This window comes from Fringilla coelebs (genome assembly GCF_963513975.1).
Source record: "Fringilla coelebs genome assembly, chromosome: 5".
Taxonomy (NCBI): domain Eukaryota; kingdom Metazoa; phylum Chordata; class Aves; order Passeriformes; family Fringillidae; genus Fringilla; species Fringilla coelebs.
Window position 1 is genome coordinate 48,448,640 of NC_140033.1, and position 27,125 is coordinate 48,475,764.

Sequence of the window (27,125 nt, forward strand, 5' to 3'; positions counted from 1 at the left end):
TGGCGTACACCCGCTCCCACCAGGAACGGGAGCGAGAGCCAGGATTCTTCTACTTAAAAAAAAAATAATAAAGTCAATTTTATTCAAGAAAAACCAAATGCGCCCATTGCCACCCCCTCCCTTCATTGGAGGGACTTGGCTCTGCTGTTAAAAATTCCGGGACGTTTCCCTTTCCTCAAAGGCTGTGTTGTCACCAGCCCGACGCAGAGAACCGGCTCCTTGGGGAAGGCCCCTATGCAAGAACCCGCTCTGGTGCGGCGCCATCGGCACAGGTGAGGAATCACAGGGTGGCTGTGTCGAGTCCTGGGCCAGCCCCTCACCTCTGTCCCCATGGCAGTCCGGACACCCGGTGGAAGGTTGCAGCCCCTCTAGTTGGCTCCCTCCCTACTTCGGCCCTGCTATCACCACATAGACTCGTCTGGCTGTCCTCTGACAAGGGCCTCTGGGGACTCATTTCGAGAGGATGAGCCCCAAAGAGAAGGGATGGGCCATGAGCTGCGGGACAGGCTCTCAGTGGCTCAGGGCCGGTTCCCCAGCATCTTCAGCATCACTTGCCTTACAGCCACCCACTGGCTGCAAAGAGGCCAAGTACCAAAATTCCTCCTGTCCAAAAATTCACTGGGCATTTGCCTCTCTGAGGGAATGACCTGCGGTGGCCCCGAGATGCCATCGGCCAGGAACAGCTGCCATCGGCATTTTCAACTACGCCCGGACAATGAAAAGCACGTTGCTCAGTGGAACAGCCGCTGGGAAAAGGGAAGGTCTGATCTGGCAGAGGTAGCAGCTGTGCAGAGACCAGGTAGAACCCAGCGGGGGGGTGCCAATGAGATCACCTGTTTAGCTCAACGAAAAGCAAAACTGAGAGAAGCAGCATTGCTCATGAGGCTGTTTGGTGTGACGCACTCCCCAGCCCACCCGTGTTGGAGGAGGCACATTCTGCATGGGGTGTGCTGCAGTGAGGAGGGATCCCGGGGCTCCACCAGAGGCATGCCCCCCACACCCTACTTCCCCAAAGGCAACAACACCCTGACCAGGGGATGGCCCCAGTGCTGTCCTGTCTGTGCTTTACCTCTGTGGAAGGGGTATCCCACTTTAGCCCCTGTGGGCCAACCCACCAGCACCACCACGCAACCTCCACTGAACAAAAATGAAAGGCAACAAAACAAAACCCACAGCACAAATGGAAAGGGAACGGCCAGGCACCGGCCCAAAGCTGCCAAAAAGGGAGAAAGCCACTCTGTGTTCCAGTAGTGTCACCCCCACTGCAAGGCACAAGACCCAGCCTGCTACAGCTCCGACTGTGAGCGGGAGATGCGTGGGCCCTTGCGGATCTCCTTCCGCTTCTCTTCCTTCTTCCTCCTCTTCTCCTCATCCCGCAGCGCCTTCTGAAAGGTGTCAGCACTGGGGAAAAACTGTGGGTTGACAGCAAGGGGTCAGCATTGGGGAGCACCCACAGCCTCCCAGAGGTACAACCCCTCCAAACCCCCCAAAGGCAATGTACAAGCCTCGCAGTCCAAGAAGCTTTGAGCACAGATGCAGCATGAGGCAAACAGAGTCTCAGCTTATGAGGCAGGTGGCCACAGAAGGGAAGACAGGGCACCAGGTACCCAAAGTAGAGCACAGATGGGGAATTCAGTGTTTGTGTTTCAGCCATGCTTATTCAGTGACTTTTGGCCATTTCCCACAAGCCACCCATTCCTTTCTGCAGCCATCTGCCTGGAGCTGTGACATGGATGGAGAAGCCCATGAGACAAGCTGGCAGCATTGCCATCTTACCTCTGACTGGTCCGTTTTAAAGGGATTGCGGTAATCAGGTGATTTCTCACTGATTCCTAGCTCCTGAGCCATCTGCAGAGCAAAGGGGAGACCTCACTGGGGAGTGCTGCCTCCCACTCGCATCCCCCAGCTGCGTGACCGGGGTCGCCTACTCTCCCACCAGTCCCATCTATGCTCTGTGCTGTTCCCCCATCCCTCAGCTCAAGGACAGCCCACAGACATGGGGTGCCCCTGCCTTCCTTTTACCCCAAAACCCTCACCTCCCCCAGCCCAGCAGCAGAGGGGGGTCACGGCAGGGGGGACGAGGAGCCATACCAGCCGCAGGACCTGGGAGTGGGGTCCCTGCTCGAACACACCCGTCAGGTTGCAGAAGCCGATGCCCCAGCGGATGAGGCTGTTCCAGTTGGAGTTGCGGTCGAAGTAGTGGTGCACGATCTTGGGGAAGCGCAGGACAACATCCCCGAAGAAGGCAGTGTTCTCCACCACATGGGAGTATGCTGTGGGGACAGCCACCAGCTCCATCAGCACAAGGTGAGGGCAAACCAATAGGGCTCTCCAGTATGAACTGGTCAGAGGCAGCAATAGCGTCCCCAACAGACAGGGACCAGCCCAGGTCTGGTCTGGATACACAGGGGTTTTGTACCTACCCCAGCACTGATCCCAGGAAAAATGTCTGTGGTGCACCAGAGCACAGGAAAAAGGAGGGGGGTAAAAACCAGAGAGGACCTACCATCCTTTATCTTCTCATCCTGAGGGAAGGGCCCATCAGGAGGCACATCAGCAGCGATGAGCACAGCACGGGAGTCCTCCAGCACCTGCCAGAGTCCTTGGTTACTGCTTTGTCCTGCCAGCCTTCCCCTGCACCCTGGAGGTGCTGCCACAGCTGCCTCACTTTGAAATCCCATGGCATCCTCCCTTCAGGTCCTAATGCTCACCTGCCACAGGCTCCACAGAAGCCCCCAACCCTTCCCATTTCTGCCCATCCACGTGGGCTCAGAGTCCAGCCTGCACTGTGGCTTACTTTGAAGAGTCCCTTGAGCATGATGTCAATGATTTTGTACTGCTGGTTGACGTCGTTGAGCTCAATCAAGTTCTTCAGAGCATTCATCTGGTCCTTGCGCTTCACCTCAAACAGCTTCTTATCTGCACCACTGTCAAGGGCACTGCCAACACTCTCCCACCACACTGCTGCTCTCCACCCTCCACCGGGCCCCTGGCACCATCCCAGGCCCCCAGGAGGTGTCTGAGGGGCAGCACCTGAGCCAGGATGGAACACAGATTTCCAGTGAACCCCTTGCCCAAACACCCCAGCAGGGCCCTTAAGAATGCTAAGAGCTTGTGGGGAGCTCTCTACGTGCCAGTCCATGCTCTGACTGATGGGCCTGGAGGAGGAACATGGAGAAAGAACATGAACTGCCACCTTCCCCATGGGTCTCCACATACTCATCTTTTCATACTTTGCCTGTTCACCAGGGGATGCTGCTGTGTGCTAAGAAGGGCTTATATTAGCCCATCATCTCCTCATGGCCAAAAAGTGCCTGTGGCACAGAGGAGACCAAGTGCCACAAGCCCAGGAGCCCTCTTCCACCATCCCAGCTGGTGACCCCAAAGCACTGAGATGTGCAGGCATGCTCTGCCTTCCATGCCACTTCCAAGAGCAGACTGGGAAATGTGCTCAGTGCCCAGCACAATAGAACAGAAAGAACACCAGGCATCACTGCCATTTCTGCTCCTGCACCAAGCCAGGCACTTGGTTAGCAAACCCAGGAGCTTGGCTAAAGCCCATCTACAGAAGGACAAAGCAGCAACTTCCCAGTGCTTCTGGATCCTCTCTTTTCCACTTCCTTGTGCCCCTTTCCATGGTCTCTGACCCCTTCCCTGTGCATTTGCTCCCTCCAGCCTCCATAGCCATTAGTTCATATGTGGTCAGGAGGGGCAGGCTGCAGAGGATACAGATTTCCAAGCCAGAGTCTACTCTCTGTTTCTCCAGGTCTGTGAAGCTGCCCTGGGACAGCAGCAAGGCCAGCAGAAAGGGACAGATGATCAGAAAATCCATCTTGGCCGCTGCAGCCTGGAAGAAAAAAGACCAACAAAACCAATGATCAGTGAGGAGACTTACCAAAAGGAGAAGTCACACAAGCTACTTGGGACCAATGGCACACTGCCCTTGGCATCTGGGTCCTTGCCCATCTCACCCATGTCCCCATGAGGGGTCTGAGGGATACAGCAGCCAGAGCAGAGGCACATGGTGATGCTGCAGTTAGCCTGCTCTCCCCTGCAAGAGAAGCCCTCGTCTCCCTCTTCTCTCTACCTGCCTACACTGCCAGCCCCAGGCATCTGACCCAGCACTGACCCAACAGAAAATTTAAGTCCTACCCCTTCTTCCAAAAATAACAACTAGGTTTTTGCTGGGTTTGTGAGGCAGAGCAGCCCAACAGCCACAACAGCAGGTCTGGAAGAAAGAGAGGGATCACTGAGGGGCTGAAGTCCATCTCTCTTTCAAGTCCCAGTGCAACCAGTTCAGTGACCTCCCCTCACCACTTGGGGTACTGGTACCCAGACCCATTCCCTCACTACAAGCTGGGTGCCACCACACCAAAAAACAACACTTGGGTGATCCAGTGGTAACTTCCCCCTCCCTCCAAACAAGTCCCTTCCCAGACAGCGTCTGAGGCTTTGCAGGGATGCTCTTGGGCAGATCACAAATGTCCCTCAGACAAAGTCAATGGCTGGAGGAAAAGGTCCTTGAGAATGAGGATCCTCTTGGACAGTCTATACCTGGAAAAGGAGAGCAACAGCTCAGTCCCCAGGCAGCAGAATTCAGGATGGTCTGCCCTCAGGCACAAGGTTTCCATAGAGCTGAGCACAGGCCACTGGCAATTACAGAAGCAACAGCTCCTTCAGAGTCATCATCTGAGCCCCCTCCTTCTCCAGAAGGAAAGGCAGATGTGTAAGGCCACCAGAGCTGACCTCACCCTAGACCCACTGCCCTCTTGAGTCCAAGTTTGCCTGCCCAGCCAAACTTGTCTCTGTAATGTCCTAACACTGAAACAAAACCAAATCCGTTCTCGTTCTTTTCTTTTTTTAAACTAATACAATTTCCTCAACTCCAAGCCTGTGAAAGAGGCAAGGCAGGCAGCACCAGGAGTTCTCCCAGCCCTGCAAGGATCAGCAGCAGCTCCCACCATGTATCTCCTGCTGAGGCCAAGCCAAGCATCTTCACACACCTGGCAAAGGCAAGGGAATAGCGTCAGACAAACAGGAGAAACCCTCTGAAATATTTTGCTTTGTAAAAGGCTACACCCCTGGAAAGGAACAGACCAGAGTAAATACAACCAGCATTATCAAAAAAGACGTGGCTGCCCCTTGTGTGGGCTCAGCAACATGCCCCATGTTTCTGACACAGCGTGGAGCCAGGACAGCAGCACAAATCCCCATGCCAGGTTTGGGGTCTGTCCCCCTTCTCACTGTGGTGTGAGGCTTAAGCCACATTCCAGCCATCCTGAATGCCACAAAGAACACCAACAAGCCAAGGCTGTAAAGAAAATTCTCCAGCCCAGGCAAACAGATGTTCTGTTGGACCTACCAGCCTGGTCTGCTTCCAAGAGACTGCTTCACCCTGCCAAAAACCATGACCCAAGGACCCAGAACCTGGCTCAGTGAGGTGGCACAGGTCTCCCCTCTGCAGAGCCCCACAGCTGCTCAACACCTCCCAAGCTCTCAGGGAGGAGGAAGTGCAGCAATGCAAAAGCACAGAGAGTGACTGCCCTGGGACCAGGCTCCTGTTTGCCCCTCGGATCAGACATACCACCCACCATAAGGATTAGGCTGGCTATTTGCCAGGCTCATGGAGAACTGGAAAGAGAAACTGGAGGTAGCCAGTGGCCTCCAGACTAGGCTGGAAGGCAAAGAGCAGAAATGCTGCCCACAACAGCTCTGGCATGCTGCCTGTGGAAGTCCCAGCATGCCTGGTTAAGAGGGGGGCTGCAGTGTCCCCCATTTCAACACTAAAGTTGGGTGGCCAGAGGATATTCCACAGGTGCAACAAGGGGGAAGATGAGCTGCAAAAAACCCTGTCCCAAGCAGCAGCAGAGCAAAGCACAGCTCTCGGCCAAAGCAGCTGCTGACCAGCCAGCTGCTGCAGCACAAGGGCCACCAGCCTGCCTGGCTGCTTCCGAGTCTCGCAACAGGGATGGGCTTCTTCAGAGACACAACAGCAGATGCTGGGGTAGGGATGGTCAATGTTTGCAATGCAAATGTATTCAGATCCTCCTACACCAGCCCTAAAGATTGTCCCATGGGACAAGGTCAGAAGTAGAGGACTGGAGAACCACGCCATACTGGAAGCCCATCACCTTTTCATCTGATCTGCTGGCACTCATTCTCACATCGGAGCTATTTATTTGCCATTGTCCATCAGGGCTGAAACACGTCAGTGAATATGAAGCAGGCCCCAGTTGTTTCTCTCACCACAGGGAACTTGGGGCTGCTGATGCCATGTGGGACCACATCAGATTTATTTCCTTTCCCTGCCTTGGCAATTCCACCCCATTTTAACAACAGAGGACATTCCTTCCTCTCCAGGCCACACTATATAACGCCAGAAATGCCAAAGCTCCTTGCAGATGTTCCTCCATGCTTTCCCCACAAACTCTCTCTCATGTCTTCACACCCACTGAGGGATGAGATGAGACACAAACACTGCAGAGCTGCTCCTCTCTTCCCTCCCTGCTCCTCCCTGAATTGATTTCTGCTAGAGACAGATCTGCCTGATGCTCCCAGAGCAGTCCAGGGAGCCAGGGCCTGGCCTGATGCTACAGATGGAAAGGAGTTTCCACCAACATTGCCTTGCAGCCCTGGCCAGCTGGCTGTTTCAGCAGCAAGCCCACCAGTCTGTCTCACTGTCTACCAACCTCTTAATTTAGATTTGTTTTTCCAAAGACATGACAACAGATGCCATGTAATAGATGGTTAGTACTTCCCATTAAAATGTTTTCAATTACTTTATAAATTTTCCTGCAGGAGCCCCATCTGAACCAAGCATCCCTGAGATTTATATTTCACTTAATGAGCTTGCCAGGCAGAGCCACACTGCAATGCTTTGGTTCCCTGGAGAAACTTTTGCATGACACCCCCCCCCCCGCCCCACTTTCCCTCTGCAGGCACTGAAATGTAGGGGGGAAAGCATCATCCTTCACCAGGAGCATGCTGTGAAAAAACAAGGAATGAAAACTCGCTGCCCTGTGAACCCATTTCCAAGGCGCTCCTCCAACAACCAGATGAGGATTAATCTTTTGTTACAGGTGAACCAAAAGCTTCAGAAGTTAAACACCTCTGCTCACACTCCTCTAGGAGGACGGATCTATATGGGGCTTACAGGACCAGCTGCTTCACCTACTGGCCATTTGCACCTGCTCGTCTCCAAAGCCACCAAGCCCAGAAGCTCGTGTACCGCACGGTTTGGCAGCTCCGATTTCCTGCTGTGATTTCCAGCAGGAACGGGTCCGTTCCAGCCCACCCTCGTGCCTCCCGTCGTGCCGGAGGGGTTCAAGAAGCACCCTGAGGGGCTCGGGCAGCCGCTGGCACAGGAGATGAGGATTCTCCCGCAAGCTCCCCTGAAAGTAAAGGCAATCACACGGGGACGGTGCAAAGGGGACCAACCGAACCTACCCCGGCCGCGCTGCGGGAAACCCACCCGGAGTCAAGTAGACGTAGCAGGCGGCACCCGGGAGGACGCGAACCCTCGGGGGGGACGGCAGCTCCCGGGAGCCGCGGTCCGCTCCTCCCGCGGCTCCAGCGCGGGGCGAGGAGGAGCGGGGCGAGCAGGCGGCGATGGCAGGCACAGCCCGTCGGGCACAGCCTTTTAACCCAGGGTCCAGAGAGGTGCCCCGGGGCCGCACTGCCCACCCGCTCATCGGCCATCCCGGCTGCTCGGGAGGGCGGGCCCCTCCCGGGTCTCGCTCGGGGAGCACCGGCCACCTCCGCGCCGTTCCCCGGTGCCCCCGGAGCGGCCCCAGGGCTGCTCCCGCCATTCCCTCCTAGCCCGCCACGGCCGGGCAGCTCCCCCCCGGCCCCGCTGGGACTCCCGGGCGGGGATGGCTCCCGGGCGGCGCGGCCGGTCCCCACCTGCGGGCCGGGTGCCGGGTGCCGAGGCCGGCGCTCACGCCCGCCGCGCTGCCATGCTGCCGCTGCTGCTGCCGCTGCCACCGCCGCTCCGCCGCTCCGCCCCGCCGTGTCACTTCCTGAGCCCCCGCCCCGCCCCGGCACCGGCGGGCACTTGGAGAGTCTGGCGGCAGCAGGACAGCGGGGGCAGAGGCTGTAGTCGAAGGGGTCACTCGTGACCTGGAAGAAGTGTCCTCATCCCTACGGGACACGTAGCGTATCTGCTTTTCCCGGGATCCTGGCTGAGGCCCCACCGCCCCTTCCAACCCAGAGCAAAGGGACCATCCCGCAGCCCTATCAGTCAAGGCGAGTGAGCACAGCACCTCTTCCACAGCACTCCTGTTCGACATCATTTCCCCAGGCAGGGCTGTATTTTGATAGATGAAGGGCATCAACCCAGCCTTATCCCGCACAGAAGGGGAAACAGCCGTTTTAGTAACAGAACTTTTTAATTTCAACAAACCTTTTTCTAAAAATGAGCAACAAGTAACTTCCTTTGTTCATCTTCTCCCTACTACTCGGTGGGAAGGAATGGCAGGATGGGGTCTGCTCCTAGATTCTTGCTTTGTTCCTCTGCTCTGTGCACTGTATCTTCTCATTTCAATCTCTAATGTGTGAGAGGGACACTGCCACGGTTCCCAGACATCTGTCATTGACAGCATGAGTGGAAACCAAAAGAAAGGCATACATGCTTTGGGAATTCCCACATTTGACATATCACTGACAGGAGGTTTTCATTACTAAACCAACCCTCCCCAAGCCATGGAACCTCACTCCCAACATACATGAGAAACATCAGTGTAGGTAAACCTGAAGAAAAGTCAAAGCTCCATTTTTACCAGAGGATTTTGTCTTCCATGTCTGTGACAATCTTATTCACATAGCCCCACTGCTTCACTTCAAGTGCATCTAAATCCTTCCTAGCCACCAAGATTTGAAGGTTTCTTAATACATAAAGAAGTCAGAACTTAAAAGTAACTTCAGCAATGTAACAAAACCTCCCATCCAAATTCTTTCATCCCTATACAGAGAAGCAAAATGGAGCGGAGAGGGACTTTGTGGGGCTTGATGGCCTCCACCAGGACAACTTGCCCTCTGATTGTTCCACAACAGAGCAGTAACATCACACTGGGGGTAAGCGTGAGAGCAAGCTACTCCTAACCGGACAAACACCTCACCCACCACGTACCCTACACGTGGCTGATGACAGTGCCCCACAGTGAAGGAAGTCCCCACACCCACAGGAAATCAGTGCCACAGCCACTTCCATCACTGCTACACATCTGAGGCAACGCAGCATGATGAAAACAGGAAGGCAAAAAAAGTTTGAGAAAAAAGCAAACACTGCATCAGGTTCCCTCTTTCTCCACAGGCATCCAGGAGTGGCCTCTGCCTCTATCTCCAGAGAAGAGGATTTAGTTCACAGAGGCAGACTAGGCCCAAACAGAAAAAAATCTGATAATTCCACTCAGTGATTCCCAAATGCTCTATGCATTTTGAAAGTGCCTGAGTCATATTTGTGTTTCCACTACTTCATGGGCATACTGGCACTAGATGGCATGCAAACAGAGATTAACTCATTGCTCATCCTCCAGGGAAATCAGTACAGGGATTGTTACTGCTTTGAAGCCAGAGACTCCCAAGCCTGCTCCCCTTTCATCAGACCACCTCTGCTTTATAGATGAATGCAAGCCCAGCACACACAGCCTTCTTTAATCCCAATTGTCTACTCATTTCCGAAATGTCTTCTCAGATTAGGACATGATGAAGTCTTTCATCCCACAGTTAGCCAAGTGTAGAAACCACTCAGAGTTTTTCAATTTTGTTTGCCTTCAGCCAGAACAAGAGAAGGAGCAGCAAATTAAGTATTCCTTCTACCTCTGTTACACCTGCCACGCACATTAGCTATCAAAGGATACACAATGTCCTGATGCTTTACACACGTAGTCCTCTGTCCCAAGAGCTGATCCAGCAAGATCTGAATAATTCCTGACTGTTCTGGCTCCACCTGGTAATGACTATTCTGAATCTGAGGGGTCAGAAAAAAAGAATGATTTCCAGAACAACATAAAACTGTTGGGCTTCTTCCTTCATACTCCCTCCCTCATCTCCACACAGACCAATGAGATCTTCAAAGCCCAAAGCAAACACCTAGGGATTCCCTTCCCATTTTTCTAAGCAGTCACTGCTCTCTTACCTGGGAAAGGAAGAGGTGAAGAGCACAAGCTGTGGCCTCAGGCAGCTCTGCTATGTTGGCTTCTCCTGCCTCCTGAATAATCTGGCTAATTTCTTTTTGAGAAATAATATTGCTGCTCTGATATCTCACAAACTTGAACAAAGGAAAAAATAGAGACATTAAACAGTGGAAGACCCACAGAGTGCAACAGTGACTCATCACTTGCAAAGACCTCTTCTGTGCACCATTACTGCAGCACCTTAACCACAGGCCTGATTTTTATACCACTTCTAATGGAACCAGTGCAAATATCTATGTTGATGGTGCTCTGATTTATAGCCAGACTTATTTTGGTTTAAGCTGGGAAGGAACTAAAATAAATGAGGTAACCTTTTAAAACTGAAATAAGAACAGCAAATACAGACCCATCTTGTATTTGGATGGGGAAGGTTCACTTTAATAACCCCTTCCTCTCATTCACTGACAGAAGGGCTGTATCTTCAGTATTTCTGCTGGGTAGGATCACATTTCCCCTCCAGCCCATGGACCCCATATACAGCAGGGTAGAATATGGCACTAACTCCCTGCCCTGAAAAGTCAGGTCTGTAAAGTCAAGACTGGAGACAAGCTTCAATGCCAAGCAGCCAGCTTGTTCCCTGACTGGTAACAGCAGTTGCATGTTCTCTGCAAGTTTCTCCTCTCCTCCCCAGGGATCCTAGATGATATAAATAAATGTTACCAACACCAGAAGAACTAACAGCAGTCAGTTTCTGCAGGGTGTGGAAGTTCACCTGAAAGTATCATGATTAATAGAGGGCAGGAACACAGTCCCAGGCAAAGCCACAGCAGTATCAGAGACTGTGTTGCATAGCAGGTTAACTACCAGTAACCAGCTCACGTGCATTGTGCCAGCATACTGGGAAAGATGGGGAACAGCCCACCCTTCTGCTGCTCACCAAAGTCATCAGCCTGAGAACTTCTGGCTGCAGAAAGGACTTCTGGCCCCCACTGAGTAGCATGAAGAGTAGGAATCGGTGCCACGGCTGCGAAGCAACGTGCAGAGCTGGGAGAGAAGGAGAAGCTAATAAAAGACAGCTGCAAAACTGCCAAAGTGACAGGCTGAACCCAGCTAAGGACAGTCTTCAATACTGATCCCAAGTTTTCTCTCCTAGACCCCATGCTGTGAAACACTAAAGGGACATTTTTCACTGTTCTTACTTGGTTTTTAATCTGTCACTCTCTGGGCAAGAGTTCAGTCAAGAGGACAAAAGCTTAATAGCTTTTCAAAGCAGAAAATACATATTGTCCATCTTTGTGCTGGTACAGGAAGAGAAACCTTCTCCTGGGGTGTATGTCATAAAACAGTGAGAGAATATCTTTAGCCTGGGGTTTTAAAAATAATACCCTCCAGTTTCAATATGAGGACAACTCTCCTGACCTCAGTTTTTATTTAGCTGCAGAATACCCTTTGGGTAATGAAGAAAGCCCTATAACAGAAGCTGAACAAACTGAGGCTGGATCTGCATCAGACAGTGGACGATGGGGACCAGCCAGGCTGATGGCAGCAATGCAGTCAGTAGAGAAAATGCTCTTACTAAAGAACATACACAGTAAGATAACATGTATTAGGTAAGGCCATAAGTCTATGATGGCATGAAGTCTTTCACTGAATGCTGAAATTAAAATGTTATTACCTTGTATTTAGTACAGCTTAGGAACATGGGATGGACAATTAATCAGCTGACATGACTTGTTATACTATAGTAACTCAGCAGAGTCCTGAAAAGGTCTCTTTTCCACTGGCAGTCACATAACCTCCCTATTGCCACTACAAGAATCTTTTCCATAGGGAAACAACACTGAAAAATAATGTCAAATATTTTGGGGGTATCTTTCACCTGGGGTAAATGAGAAAGTACTAGCACTGTGCATGAGCCTGCTCTGCAGATTTGGAAATATCTCTGGACCAAGAGGGTTTTAGAAAGCCTCAAGTGAGTCAACTCCCAGAGGCAGAGTCCAGGACAGACTCTTTTCAGTGTTCTTGCATCTTTCAGCCAAATAAAGCTATGACCCTCATTCTGCTTGGAATAAGGAGACTCTTGTTATTGCTGTTATGAACTTCAGCACCACAACAGCCGAAGTGATAGGTTCAGCTGTTGCTGCAGCAGCATTTCATTAGTTTAATCCCAAATGAGCAGAGCCTCCCCATAACTTTTTTTTTTTTTATTCAGCCTTTTAATAGCCTCCCTTCAGCTACTAGCTGTCATTCATCTGCAGTAATACATCTTTATCCAACCACTTCCTCTCTCCCACCAGTGTCCCTTTTGCCTGGTGTTCATTCACTCCATTCCCTTCTCTGTTGGGGTTTAAACAACTGAAGTGAACAGGTAAGGGTACAGAGAACTTTCTGGTTTAAGAACAGAGCCAGCACCTGAACTTTGCGGCAGGAGGCTGACAATAAGCAGAAGGGTCTATTCTTCCCCCCAACAATATACAATGTACATGGTACAAATGTACAATGCAGAGATATTATGTTATACTGAACACATGGCATACATTAGGTCTGACATTCTGGAAACCATGGTCAGAATTCACCCCTGGAAATCTAAAAATTTCCACCTTCCATTCCCTAAGGCTGCCTAATATCCTGTTCTCCCTTCCCTTACTTCAGGGCCAAACTATGACCAACACTGCCTTTTTGTAAGACACATCCTGTTCAGATCCTCCCTCTCATATGTTTATGGTCTAAAGGTTTGATACAATTGGCCTGAAGGTCAAAGACTATTCCTATACTCCTTCCATTCCCAAACCTCTCCCTCTTACAGGGCTGGAGAACTACTTTTTGCCTTCTGGAAAGCGTGTTGGTGTCCAGAGCCAAAGTGAATGTTCATGCAGGGGAGACAGGCACTCTGATCTCATCCCACAAAGCACAATATTACCTTTAGACACACAAATAATTTTTCTTGTTTGGCAAAGACTGATTACACATTTTCTCCAGAGTGCTACTCGATAGAGAACAAAGAGCTCAAAATCACTGCAGGAAGGGAATTAGGAGAAGAAAGAGCATGAAGACTTTACCAACATCCTGGTTCTTCACATACAGGTATTCCACTAAAGTTTCTAGGCAGGCAACCACTGCCTGAGAGAGCAGCAAGTCTTTCTGGAATACCAAGAGAAAAAAAAAAAAAAAACCCAGTCAACAGCTATTGCAAGAGGAAAATTCATAAAGTGCTAGGATCAGAAGAGTATGCAGCACAGGAAAATAACACCTTTCATCTCCTTCAAGGAATGCAATGTGCTGCAAATTATCTGTCACATCAAGGAGCCAGACACAGCTACGACTGCTTATTTTGAGAGTAAAAATAATAAGTAACAGCCTCCAAAGAATAAAGATAGGAACCCAACACAGCTTAAGAGTTAAATGTAAACTGATGTACCCTGGAGCTCAGCATCACTTGAGCAAGTTAAATGTATGCTGATGCACTCACTACCCCCAAAAGCACCTTATCAGGGGTATGGATTGGGATTTGTTATACATTTCCCACATCTGTCCCTATGGATGTGGCATCCCTGCAGAAAAAGAGATGGGAATACAGAAATTGTCATTAGCACACAGAATTTCAGCTAACCAGCTGAGCAGCAGGGAGCACCGCATAGCTTGATTTACCTTCTCTCTCACTGCACTGTGCTGCAGCAAGAGCATTTTCCCTCCTCCTCATCACACGTCTGTAAGGGGTGGAAAATGCAGGGAGATGAAAAAACAAGCAGGCAGCCCCTTTGATTCTGCAGAAAGGTGGTTTCTCCTCAGGTTAATGTTCCTGCTTGAAGCCCAACACTACCACTGTTCCAAAAGTCATATTTTATATACCTGCAACTGGACATGCACCAGAAGGTTCTGCAGACTGACAACAAGCGAGAAGACCTGCTGCATGGCAAGGGGGTGCAGGGCAGTGTCCTGCAGTGATGATAGCTGTGGTTCAGTAGCACTTGGGGCTGTGTTTTGGCCAACAATCACCAGCAGGGAGGAGGAGAAGTTCTGTCGCAGGACAGCTCTCAGGAACTGCATGATGCTCACTAGAGAGGGAGATGCTTATTAGTGTGTGTCAGTGTTTTTCTCTGCTCTATCCTGTGTGTTGGTGCCTGTGTTATATAGCATGGAAGAGGGTGACGAGAGAATGTGTGAGCTTAATAGCCCACCAGAGTTGTCTGGCAGCTGCTGACAGCTGTAGACAGGAATGGCAACATGAGTTTCTTTGTTCACCTCCTTCTTTGAGACACTAACACAGTTCACACTGATTTCCAGATGTCACTACCAACCTCCAAGAAAGATCTGTCCAAACACAGAAGAACTACAGAACTTCCCTTCTGCCCCTTCTCACCACCAGTTACACATTTACTAAGTCAAATGGACCAAAGTTTCCAGATTCCCTCCAGCACCCCCACCATTCCATTCCATAGTCACCAGTTCTCCCTTGCTGCTTGTATCATGGTACAAGCATGCTTCCAGATAAATCCCCCTAACAGATGCAAAATACCTAATAGCAGGGTTGGCTTCTTATTTCTGAAGATGACTGCATTCAGGACTTCTGTAAGGTCTACAGAGAGTGTCTGGTGAACCTAGAAGAGAATTAAATAGAAGAGAAAAAGTGGTGCTGGTTTGGAGCAGATAGAAAGCTCCATTATGTACTTCTAGTTCTTAGACAGTACCCTATGATGACCACTGAAAAACCAAGGGAACAGCAGCAGGCTTTCAGGAGGCTGACGCAGAAGGGAGAGTTACATCATTGGACCCTCTTGTTTCACTTGCCACTAGCCTGAGCTGCACAGCTTTCAAACCACAGTCTTGTTCTCATTACTCCCTTCAGGACCTCTGGCATGCAGCTGTCAGCCTGCCAAGCACATGAAGTGATGGAAACAGCCACCAACCAAGGTGGCTCTACCTTAGCCACAGAGCCAGGCAGCAAGACTGAAGAGCTAGGCAGCCAAAACCCAGCAGTGGCCAGAAGCTGTCCTTGCCTGCTGGAGCTGGGGCCTGCCTAGGGATAGGAACTATTGCATGGGTGAAAGTGGCAGAGGAGTTTAGGGTCTTGGTAACTAAGTGAAATAGGAATGGTGGGCTTGAGAGGGAAATCTGCGATACATTGTTTCCTTCACAGAACAGCCATTCAAGAGCAAGGGCAGGAAGGCTCAGAGAACACCAGAAGGGTTCAAACTCTTCAGCAAGCCAGAGAGTTGATATGGAAGGCAGGCATAAGGATCACAGGGCTGATTCCTTTAAACACCCTGAAGAGAGAAATATTCCACAGAGATCTAGGAGTAGCTCCTGCAACATGGTGGCAGTGGCTACTCACCTTTAGAACTGACAAGCCAAAGCCTCTAATAGCCTACCATCCATGAGCCCTGTTTATTCACAGGGAAAGCCAGCAGCAGTAACACAGTTAACATGCAAGCTGGCTATGGCCAGACAAGTCCTCACTATTAACATCAGCCTGAGATGAATGTGGCCATTTGTTGAAGCCACTGTTCTCTAAAAACTTCAGGCTCAGGGAGACAGCCTGTCATCAGCTCACATTCACAACCACAAAGGTGCTCTTATGAGAGTCTCCGGGATGCTTTGTGCAGCTCCAGCTACACTGAACAGCAGAAAGAAGCACGAGAAGCGACTCTTCTACTTCTTCCCCTTCAACAGAAGATTAGAAACACAGACAATTAGAAATGCTGAAGATTAGAAACATTGAAGCAGTCTTGAAGCATTTCAATTTCCCAGCTGTATCTGCAGTTTCTGTCCTCATCTCTGGTGCAAAAACATTTCTGGGTTGTATATCATGGCACATCAAGCCAGTGGTATTGATAAAACCCAGCAATAGGCTTATAAGCTGCTAAATGATTGCACTTCAAGGATCAATAGGAGCTGAGAGCATCACTCCAGAAGATGAAGCTCAATACTTGACACTTGACACTAGAATGTCATTTGGGACTGGCACAGCACCAGACACAGCCCTGTTTTAGAAACTGAGAAGGCAGGCTGTACTTAGCCGATCACAGAGCAGGGCCAGGCTGCATTCCCACAGCTGACAGTCTGTACAAGTACCATGCTCTAAGCCCTAAGCAGAGGCTGCATGCTCACAAAGTAATGAGTGCAGACTTGGTCTGGGCTGGTCTTCTGGAACACATCTTCCCTCAGCATTAGAAATCCAACCCTTGCTTTTCTATGCACATGCATGCATGTCCTTAAAGCGATTTTATCATCTGCAAACAGGTGTTCCAACTCCCAAAGAGCATACTCTGCTGGGCATAACTGCAAGAGCAGAGCTCACAACTCATGACACGCTCTCTAACTCCATATCAAGAGAGGTCTGGGTAGATAGTTCAAAAGGAAACATTTTCCTTTGTATTGGTATTGGAAAATGCTTCCTTGAAAATTGTAATTCCATTAATAGCTGACAACTCCAGCTTAGACGTCTTGTTGGACTGCAAAGCATCAAATACAATGACAGCTGCCCACATTCGTAAGAGCTTGCTAATATTGAACACTTACTTGCTAATAATAGGTTCTATCTCACTATTGATCATTTTAGTAACAAAAAAGCAGTTTACAACATAGGAGCTGTGCCTTTCACCCCTAGTCTTCCTTTGAGAAAGGTTTTTAAATATTTTTTGCTCTGTCCTGAAGACAAAAGTGATTTGGATCAAGAAGGCTGGGTACGCACTTCTCCCTACAGGATTTGCACCCCTCTTTAACTCTTCAATGATTCGTATCTCAGACCTTCAGGGACATGCTAACTTTCAGTCCTGCTGGAGACGTGCAGCAGGGAATAACTTGTGGACAAGAACAAAAGAGAAATAAACACAATCAGATTACAGGCCAAAGCAAAACACTTTCATATATATACATACACACATATTTATTTTTAAGGTTTATCCATGTGCTGACTCTGAACACTAGAGTTATTTAGAATGGTTCTAACCTCAGTATTGTAGCGATGCTGATAAAGCAAAAGGGATGCCACCAACAGCCATCCAGAGCACAGCAAGGCATCTTCAGATGACAAGGAGGCAGGTCTGGAAGGAGGGGACCACAGCCAGGTGCATTCCAAAACCTTCTGCAGGAGTTCCAGCAAGGACACATTGGAGAGCAGCACAGCCACTGCTGCATGAGAGAAACATAATCAGAGAGGGTGATGGGATGGCACAGGTTAAACCAGCTTGACAAGCACAACAGAAGTGCAGAGCACACCCCTGCAGCAGTGAGGGAGCCCAGTTGCCACAGCTCATCTGAGTGAGGCTGTTCAGCTATTGGTATGCATGTCCCAGAGCACAAGCAACTGCTCAGCCAGCTAATCAACTAACAACACAGTAGGAAAGTCAATTAGAGCTTTTCCCTGGTATTGTTTAATCTTTTGAACTATGACAATACCAGGATATTTCAAACTAGGCACCAAAGGCCCACTGCTGTGTTTATGAACAAGAAAAATACAGTGATTCTGTCTTTCAGCAGCCAATTCTTGAATCATGAGAAGACAACAAAACCAAACCAAACTCCTCAACCTCAAAAACTTCATCCAAAGTAAGAAATGGTCTTTAATTATAATGCTGTGTCTGGATGGGAAACATCCACCTTACCTGCTAAGACAGTTAGAATAGTCTCTGATTGTCATGCTACAACCTCACTGAAATTAACTTAGTAATCAATACAGTTTTCCCTCACCTCTCTGTTGACTACAAGGTGTTGTCTGATGAAGGCTCCAGTACAGAAAATTCAAGGATGGCTGCAGGAGGTCAGTGTCCCTTGGCCTGCATTTCCCACAGAGATTACAGACTGGAAACAAAAGAACAGGTGTAACAAGGACACCAACTTAAGAGAGCACCTGAGCAAATGAAAGAAGTCAGTCAGTGGGGAGGGAATTCAGACAAAGTGAAAATAAACACAGCATGGCACAGACAAAGCAACAGGTGTTTGCTCTACAATGTTGCTTTAGAGTAGACAGTGCAGTAAAGGATGAGTGCAGAGGGGGGAGAGGAATTGAAAAATGTATATTAGAGTACTTATATCACATTGGGCTGTAATGAATCCAAAAGCAATGGACTTTAGGTTATCTGTTTCCACAGCAAAAAAACTGCAGCATGAGTCATCTGATTCCACAGTGTGAGTTTGATCCTAGTACTAGAACAAGCATAAACAACAATGTGACTGTCTCTCATGGCGACCAGACTGGGGAAAGCCATGGAGAGCTGTGCTCCTCCACTCACACCAGGAGTAAAATGTCATGTTTGTTGTAAGCACCAAACACTTAGCAACAATGTTTAGTAAGAGATATGGAGGGAAATCCAGGACTGCAGGGCTCAGCAAAACTGTCATTGGAGATCTTTTGAAGAGCTTACAACTTGAGTAAGCAATTCTCAGAAAACACACACGAACACACCCCTTCCATCTAGAGGCCTCATTAGAGAAGAGTGTCTTGCACATCCACCCCTAGAGAACACAGTTAGGAGGCCAAGGAGGGAATAAATGGGGTGGCTGGGGTAGGGAGAGAGTTGTGTGGAAAAAGAACAAAGCAGAAAGCAAGAGCAAAAGGAGCTTGTGGCTCCTGGGAGAAGCTGAGCTTTGTTCTAAAATCACAGCAGGTAAAAAGGCTGGGATAAAGAGGCAATGGCTCCTCCACAGCCCCAGCTCCCTTGGTTAATCAATGTCTGAGAAATGCCACTTCTTTACAAGGGCAACATAGGCAGCCCTGAGATATTAGACATTTCAAATTGAAGGGGATAGTCCTTCAAAGTCTGCTGGAGAAACCAATTTGTCAGAGCAGGGAAGAGATGAGAGGATGGATCAGCTGAACTCTCCTTCTTGTAGCTATTCTTTTTTTCCCAGCTATATAAACCTCCAATAGCCAAGTAAGAAGGCAGAAGTCACCAACTAAGGATCACCAGACCAGGCAGCAGTTATGTTAGGGTAAACAAACACAGCCTGCTCTTCTGTCTTTGGGGTGGAGTGGGCAAGCCCTGCAGTTGGTTGGGAGCCATATACTCCGGATTCACATTCCAAGGAAAGCCCAGTTTCACTAGACTTCCTGATAGCTGATTAACAGGACATGACTGTGGCCTGAGCCCCACCAGACTGTTATAGCAAGGATGGACAGGAATGATTCAGGAAGCACACCAGCCATGCGGTCACGTGCCAAACCAACAACAGTCACTGACCCTGAAATCTTGTCATGGTCAGGGGAATACTTTGGCCACCTTGTGAGGTTTCAGACAAAAAATGTATTGTAAAAGCAAGAGGAAGAGAAGCTGGGCCTTGTTAACTGAGTTAGTTATCACAACTCTTTACAATGGTCTAGTTATGAAAGCATCTCAAAGCAACCATTACTATAATGCAAGGTCAATCTTCTCTCAAAGGACAAGGAGCAAGCCCCTAATCATCTTATGGAACAATTAATAAACACTTCCCTGGGAGAAGATGGATGCACATACTCACCCTGGTGGATCAGCTTGAAGTCTGTGCTGTCCAGCTCCCTTATGCCCTTGCTCCGCAGCTGCACCAGGAAAAGAAGGCTCAGCAAAACAGGCAGGTTCCTGTTAGCTAAGAAGGGCACAGACAGCTTAGCCTGTCAGTGAACTCCAAACTGTTGTACCTTAAAGTGTGCCAGGAATTGTTAATTTTCTGGCTGCAGGATAAGGGGACACTCACACACACACACACACACACACAGAGCCCCAATGTTATTCTCATCTCTACAGTCCCCTCTGGACCAGGTCCCCTTTCTGTCACTCTGGCTTGGCCTGAGCCACACCTGAATCCTGCCAACACCATTTCAGGAGCAACTAAAGAAGGAGGGGAAAAAGGGGCTAGGGTCATTCACACCCATCATGAGCTATGTAAGGAGCGTGTCCCTTACACTTTGAAATTAATACTGCTAATAAGCTAGAAGTCATTAGACCTTTCTAGATTGCTCCCTTCCTGCCCACTTGACCATTACTGTAACTTTTGATGGCAGCCCAGCTGCACAGCCTTTGTTCTCCTCCATCTTGTGAGACTGGAAAAATGCTGTCCATCCCATCCCACAAGGGAGGGCAGAGACAGAAGTGAGAACCTCACACATCAGGCCTGTATGTAAGGAAAATGGAGCTATTTAGACCACCAACCCCACAGAGCAATCTTCTCCCTACTATTCACTTTTTTGCTGTGCTGTAAACAGGTTAAGATTTTGTTCTGTATACAGCCATACGTACAGCAAGCAAGTATCACCTGCAGTAAACGTTTTCACAAAGGCACATGAGTTTTCAGTTTTGAGGAGAAAACATTTATGGGTGTCTTTAATGTTAACATATTCCTGATGGTGTCCAACTGTTGGGCTTCCTTCTTGTCTAAAAGCAGGCTGGCTACTGTTTGAATAGGGATGCAGATCCCCTGGACTTAACTATGCCAGGCCTCACAGAGGTGCCTGGGTGCTGGGAGACAAGGAAGTTTGTCTCCAGAGTACATCTGGTGTTTGACTTTCTGGATGGGGTTGCCAGGATGTCACTTAATAAGTTCAAGATGCAATACAAAGAAGAGCTACACATATTAACAGTAGCAGAAGGGCTCAAATCTTGCAAAAGCTCCTATAGCTCAGTGTCCTACCTCCATCACCAGTGGTTTGGAGGAATAGGTCTGACTCCCTATAGGAAATGGAACTTGGCCTCCCCACAGCTCCTGGCTTCCCTAGGTCAGCGACAGAGGGACATGAAAGTTCAAATGTGCATAACTGCAACAAGATCAGACCTAGACGATCTTGTAGTCTCATGCTCTACCATCCATCCCAACTGCTGCACAACGAAACAATTGAAACAGAGCAGAGCTGTTAAAAGCATCAGTGGCCCCCTGAGGAACAAGTAAAAGTTGTGCTAAGTCTCTATCCTGAAGGAGCCAAGGACATCCTAGCACTGCCCCCTCTTTCAGTTCAAGCTCACGGACTGGTTTGCACAGCACCTTTCTTAGTGGGACAACAGTTCCAACATCACAGACAGGGCTAGTAAGGAAAACAGGGATTTCCCCCAGTCAGAGCCTTGCTCCCTTTGAGAGACTTAACAAAGTTATAAGATCTGGCGACACCACAGTGCCTGTTTGGGGATCAGTACATGAATAATTCAATCCTTGCTCCTGATTTCTGCGTCCTGGGAACTATGTATACTCAGGCACACCCAGCTGTTTTCCACAAAGAAGAGGCAAAAAGGAGGGTATCTTTCAGCCACCACTTGAGCCCCTGTTCAAGCAGGAAGATTTACCAGCACAGCTCTCCATTTGAACACTGACAGCAGTATACAAGAACCCTGCTTTGGTTTAACAATCACAATTTGAAGCCAGAACAACATAAATTAGAAAAAAGGGTCTCACTTCAAAATTAATCCCTGAAAAAGGAAACTAAATTAGTACAGTTCTGTCCATAAATTTCCCCATGCAGGTAAGTACTGAAGCTACATCAGCAGTTCAAAACCACTTTATCCTAGACTGTTTTCCTACAGCTAGTTGATCTTACAAGCAAGACTAAGTCACAGAGGTGGGGTCACCTTGTAGGGTGGCTGAGCTGCTCTCTACCAGAAGCTGCTGCAGAATCTGTAAAAATCGGCTCCGAAGGAGGTCACAGACAAGGACATCCTCATTTCTTTCCAGAAAGGTCCTTAGAGTCATCAACACCTTCCAAGCCACTTCCACAGAGCTTGAGCAGACCAGGTCCTGCAAAGGAAAAAACAAACACACTACCTTTCTACCCTTAGGCAGAAGTCCTAAAGGCAGAAGTCTTTCTGATTAGGCAAAAGTCACCATTATTTAATACCATTATGCTAATCTGGTGCCTTGGGAAACAGCCTAATAAAGCACCATTAAGATTAAGTATGTCCTGATTAAATAGAGAACTGAATAAAGCAGAAGGACTCGTGTGTTAGGCACCTCCCAGTAATATCCCATTTAAAGAATGATTTGGTTCTGTAAGTGTGTGGGTAACATACATTTAAGGTCACAGTTTTAGACAAGGGAGAACTAAACAAGACAACAGAATCTCTGGCACTTCTGCTCTCCATGTTGTTTTGAAAAATCAGCTTGCATATTAAAAAGGCTTGTCTAAAATCAAACTTATGAGTCAGTCCATAGCTCCTAACTTTCAAAAGGCTGGCAGCCTTTTATGTGCGGTAGTAACATAACTAAACTGCACAAAACATAAGTAAGCTGGGCAAGCAATCAGTCACAGGAAAGGGGAGAGTCATGTACACAGCTCACAAGCCTGCTTCTTGACTACAGGGCTTTGTCTGGAGTCTCTGAGCTGAATCCCACAGCCAGTAGGCTTAATTTGGGCATAGTCTTCATGTTGAGGTACATAACAATAAATTCACTTGCACAGCATGTGCAGAGGCAGTTGAATAAATATCAGACAGAAAATTCCTGGTAGTGCTGACATAATATGACCATCTCAACACATGTTAGGTCAGCACTACCTTTTCTCTCTTCCTGCAGTAGTCCTGGCTACTGCATTGCAATGGTAGAGTTGAAGAGATAAACAGGAAACTGGTCTCAGCAACTGAGCCTACAGTCTGCCTGAACAGCTTGCTGCCCCTCCCAGCTGTCTTCCCCTATCACACAGCAGAAATGGATCCAAACTTCCATGATGCACAGAAAATGGCTGTGGGACCCCGTACCCAAGGAAAGCAAATAAGGAAAGAACAGGCTGGCTGTGCCAGAAAAAGTTTTTCAGTTCTGAGACAAATTCCTGTCTCTAGCGGAGACTTTCACAAATAAAGGGCAGGGAGATGTCTGCACAATCATCTCTGCTGACTTAGATGTGCCTCATATGACATTCAGGAATGTAATCTAATGTCTCTGTTCTCTGAGAGAGCACCTCAGACCTGGAGCATAGAGAAGACAAGTGGGACAGTGTGTCATCATGACTACATTCACCCCTAGATGAACACACAGAGCACAAAATGACATGAAGCAATGGCCACAGCCATTTTGGTCCTGGCAAATGCACCATTGTGTTAATCGGTTTCTTCCTACCCAGAAGCTCAAGGTCTCAGATGAAGTCACTAACCATCTGTTATATCTAATCCAGGCAATTATTTAAAACACATAAGCAAAGAAGTAATCCTTGGAAAGACATTCATTTTTGTTTCACTGTACCATGCGGAGGCTTTTCCACTCCACTAGTGCATTCTGAGGTTTAGGTTGTTCATCTCATAAGTTTTCTTTACATCTGACAGTATATTTATCCCTGCATATTGCACTGTTTTATTAGTCCATCTAAATTCAGATTTATTATGCTCTTCCACAATTGAAAGGTGAATTACTTACCACAATTGAAAGGTGAATTGTCAAAGCCTGTGACTTATAACAACTCACTTTAAAGACTGGAACAGAGCTAAATGAATTTATTTCTGCAAGAGCACATAGCAAGGCAGAAAAGGGAAAGCAGGAATGTTGTACCATTCAGGGAAGGGAGACACCGTTTATGTTTTGCTTATTGACAGACCTGCTTCAGTTTATGGAGTGACAGGTTCCAGAACTACTGCCAAAGGTAACAGTGTGGACAAGCCTCATGGGACACTTCACTTCCTTAATTTGTCCTGATAAATAAACTCATTGCTCACTTTTACTAATGCTCTGCAGTGGTATCAAATGCCTGGATGTTGTTACCTACCCTGCAATATCATCCCAACTGTGAAAGAACTGCCCTACCTGAGAGCCCTCCTGGCAGTCATTTCAGTAATATCAGATATTAAAATTTAGGCATAGCCTCTTAGATCAGAACAAACATGTTCTGAAATGCCCAGTGGATGCCCAGAGTTAAGCCTCTCTTCCTCTTACTTCTTTACCATCTGCTGACATGAGTTTGCCTTCTCAATGATAGCTAGTTTTCATTTTTCTAAGGGACTGGAGAAGAAATATCACAGTTCTTAGCTTTTGCCCTTACAGGCAAATCTCATGTTCTTCTGTGGAAAAGTTAGCTAATATTTACTATGTGACTGGCTCAACTGTCATGGGACAACAGGCCACTGATGGGGAGTGGTGACAGAAAGGTGAGAACAGTGGAGGTGAGAAAAGGCCTCTAAGCAGCCATCAGGACACAATTGTGTCATGATTACATGGGTTAATAGAGCTCATTACACCAGCTAAAGGCAAACACACTAGCCTGCTACTTCAAGACCCCTTTCTCTCCTCTACTGATTAATTTTCCCTGTCACAGGACTATTATTTTATCTTTTAAGAGCAATAAAACATGTTATTTGCAGTCCTAAAAACTCACGAGTACTTCAAAATTCTCTGACAAGAGTCTCCTGTTAAAATGAGACAAAATGAAAACCTCAAACAAACAGAAAGCTGTGCCCTCAAGACCTGTTCTCTGCACTCTGTTCTTGTTCATTATACCCTTCTCATCTGTGAGTAGCAAAGCTTTGCTCCCGAATTTGCAAAACAGCTTCTTCAAGGGCTGACACTGAAGAATCCGAACTGCATATTGAAATAAATAGGGCAGGAGGTCTTTCTCCTTTTTAATGCCTTTATTAAAAATCAGCTCGGGTGGGAAGAATCAACGGGTTGCGCCCACGCCACCACGGCTCCCAGGAGGGGCACAGAGGAGGAGGATAAGTGCAGCTTTGGCCACTGGTCTGCAGGCAGAGCTGCGGCTTCCATCCTCATGAGAGCACCAGGAGATTCCCACTTTTTTGGTTTGACATTCGGGGTCCTCTTTCTAGCCAACGTCTTTTGGTTAGGGTGACAGGTAAAAAGGGTCTCAGCAGACACTGGATTCTGTTCCTCACGTCTAGACGTCTTGATCTCTTAATTCCGTGTTGGCTCGTTGTTTTCAGGGGGTTTTGCTAGGTTTGGTGAGGGGTTTCCTCATTTGCATGCCAACCCTGCTGTATCCTCCTCCTCCGTGCCACTCCTGGAAGCGGCGGCAGCGTGAGTGCAACCTGTCGGTTCTTCCCACCCGAGCTGATTTTTAATAAAAGCGTTAAAAAGGAGAAAGATCTCCTGCCCTATTTATTTCACGTATCTGGATAGAGGAAGGAATGGGATTTTTCATGATACATCAGCATAACTCTTCAGATCCCTGTCCAGCCAGCTCTCAGAGGATCCCTTCCTGTCACAGTAGATGGATGACAGAGAAAGAGATAACACACATACAAAGTCCCATTTTCCACATATGGCTTCCCTGGCAGGTGGAAGTCTGTGTACACACACATGGCTCCTTCTATCAACATACTTGGTTTCATAACATCACTAAAAGCTTTAAGAACCAAAAAGCCCCCAAAATCATGGCCAAGATAGCAGCTCATCCTTGTGAAAGCCACATACCAGTAAAATAAGCAAAATGCTGGAATTGCTCTTCAGAATGGGAAGCAATGGGTTAGCACTGTTCAGCTGATCAGATGAGCCGAAATCAGCTTCTTCAACCTCATTCTGCTTGCAGTCCTCCCAGGAAAACCAGAGTTGGAGCACTTGGTGTCCAAATCTCCCCATGAGCTCAGGGTAGCGCAGGAAGAATTTCAGTAGGAGAGGACAATGGACATAGACCAAGCTCAGATCTGGAAGATTATCCAGGATCCTTCTTATGGTAGACAAAGACCTCTGGTAAAGAGGGAAAGGGGAAATGAGGCAGAGAACAAAATAATCACTAATACTGAATATAAAGCATCTGAAGTGATGAGACATTACTGCAAGAAACAGTCACACTGCCTTTTCAGCAGACAATCAAACATATCAGTTAAACATCATTTTGTGAAGCCCATTTGCATCACAAAGGCTAAGAAACCTGTAGGCTTTATACAGAGCTCAAAGCTGTGCAGCAGCAATGAGCCATATGGGAACACTAGAAAGCCTGCTGCAGAGGCTGGAGATCTGTTTGGGAGACTGAGCTATGAAATTCATTATATTCTATATGTGAATTCACAGCCTATCCAACGCAGTTACACTTCCCACACATACACAAGTTTATTCTGTCATATCTATATTCCCCTGTGTATTTTCATAGTTAACTTTCCAGAGTGTAGATGCACTGCACAGCCTTCACTCATTCACTGCTCACCACCTATGCCAAAATACTTTCTACAAGGTTGATGTGAGTGGAGAGAAAGTTTAGTTTCAACAAAAAGGCTCCAAGAGGTAGGAATGAAATCTTTTACCACATCCAGGGCTTTGCCTTTGTCCTGACAGACAGCAAGGAGGTAAAGTGCAGCTCTGAGTATGTGTGGAGGGGGACAGTCTCCATGGTCCTGTGCTGACAGGAGAAAATTTCTCACAGCTAGAAATAATTCTGCATCTGGAACAAACCTGCATTGAAGGAGATTGGAGTGGAAACAGTAACAATAGATATGCTTTACCCACCAATACATGGTATATAATAGCCACTTGCTTTGAATAGTCTTGGCTCACCTGTCCCCGAAGGTGTAGGCAAAGTACAAGAGCAGTATGAAACAGTGCTGGTGGCTGCAAAGAGACTGATCCAAAAAGAAAGGCTCAGGGGCTTCAGACAGGAGGAGAAGGCTTTCAGCAATGGTGTAGTTTAACTGAGGCAGACCCTTCTGCAGGAGCTCAGACATCTCCTGCTCTAAAAATAAAAACATAAGCAGGCAGGAAATGATGAGCAATGTCTATGGAACAACTCCACAGTCTGCATACACCAAGCACACCTCTGTGATTTGGCATCAATAGTGGTGTGAGACCTGATTTAACAGAGCTGGCTTTAAGGATGAAAAGACAGTTTAAGGATGAAAAAACACAATCTGTTTGAGATTCTGAGCCCTTTGCTGATGCTGCCTGCATTGGTGACCAACCACTGCTAATGGGAAAAGTGGCTTTTCTGATGTAGAAACTTTCACCTCATTTGTTTGGGACTTATCTATTATGGAAAGTTACAGTACAGACAGGAAGGCTTTATAGTGTATGCCAGAGGGGAAAAAATACCTTAATCTGCAGATATGCCACTTGATTGTGGCAAGTAATTTTGTTTCAATTAAGCATGCACAGTTATGCTAACAAATG

At 48.0% G+C, this 27,125-nt stretch overlaps 1 protein-coding gene across 2 annotated transcripts in view; it reads right to left on the reverse strand.

The window, feature by feature from the left end:
• Positions 1-44: 44 nt before the first annotated feature.
• The window catches only part of LOC311153555 (coiled-coil domain-containing protein 134-like), a 46,733-nt gene continuing 19,652 nt past the window's right edge, over positions 45-27,125 (reverse strand). Inside the window, exons 17-34 of one of the 2 annotated variants that reach the window (XM_084205489.1) lie at positions 26,517-26,691; positions 26,267-26,414; positions 25,440-25,712; positions 21,662-21,827; positions 19,590-19,694; positions 17,823-17,933; positions 17,083-17,264; positions 14,650-14,731; positions 13,983-14,188; positions 13,193-13,274; positions 11,071-11,177; positions 10,136-10,267; positions 3,730-3,847; positions 2,798-2,919; positions 2,507-2,591; positions 2,092-2,273; positions 1,777-1,848; positions 45-1,412 (exon numbers count right to left, since the gene is read on the reverse strand). In XM_084205489.1, coding sequence (XP_084061615.1) covers positions 1,287-1,412; positions 1,777-1,848; positions 2,092-2,273; positions 2,507-2,591; positions 2,798-2,919; positions 3,730-3,847; positions 10,136-10,267; positions 11,071-11,177; positions 13,193-13,274; positions 13,983-14,188; positions 14,650-14,731; positions 17,083-17,264; positions 17,823-17,933; positions 19,590-19,694; positions 21,662-21,827; positions 25,440-25,712; positions 26,267-26,414; positions 26,517-26,691 — 2,474 coding nt within the window. In that variant the 3' untranslated portion in view covers positions 45-1,286. Of the gene's footprint in view, positions 1,413-1,776; positions 1,849-2,091; positions 2,274-2,506; positions 2,592-2,797; positions 2,920-3,729; positions 3,848-7,902; positions 7,993-10,135; positions 10,268-11,070; positions 11,178-13,192; positions 13,275-13,982; positions 14,189-14,649; positions 14,732-17,082; positions 17,265-17,822; positions 17,934-19,589; positions 19,695-21,661; positions 21,828-25,439; positions 25,713-26,266; positions 26,415-26,516; positions 26,692-27,125 lie in introns of those variants that run through there. The other variant, XM_084205490.1, reaches the window with a different exon arrangement.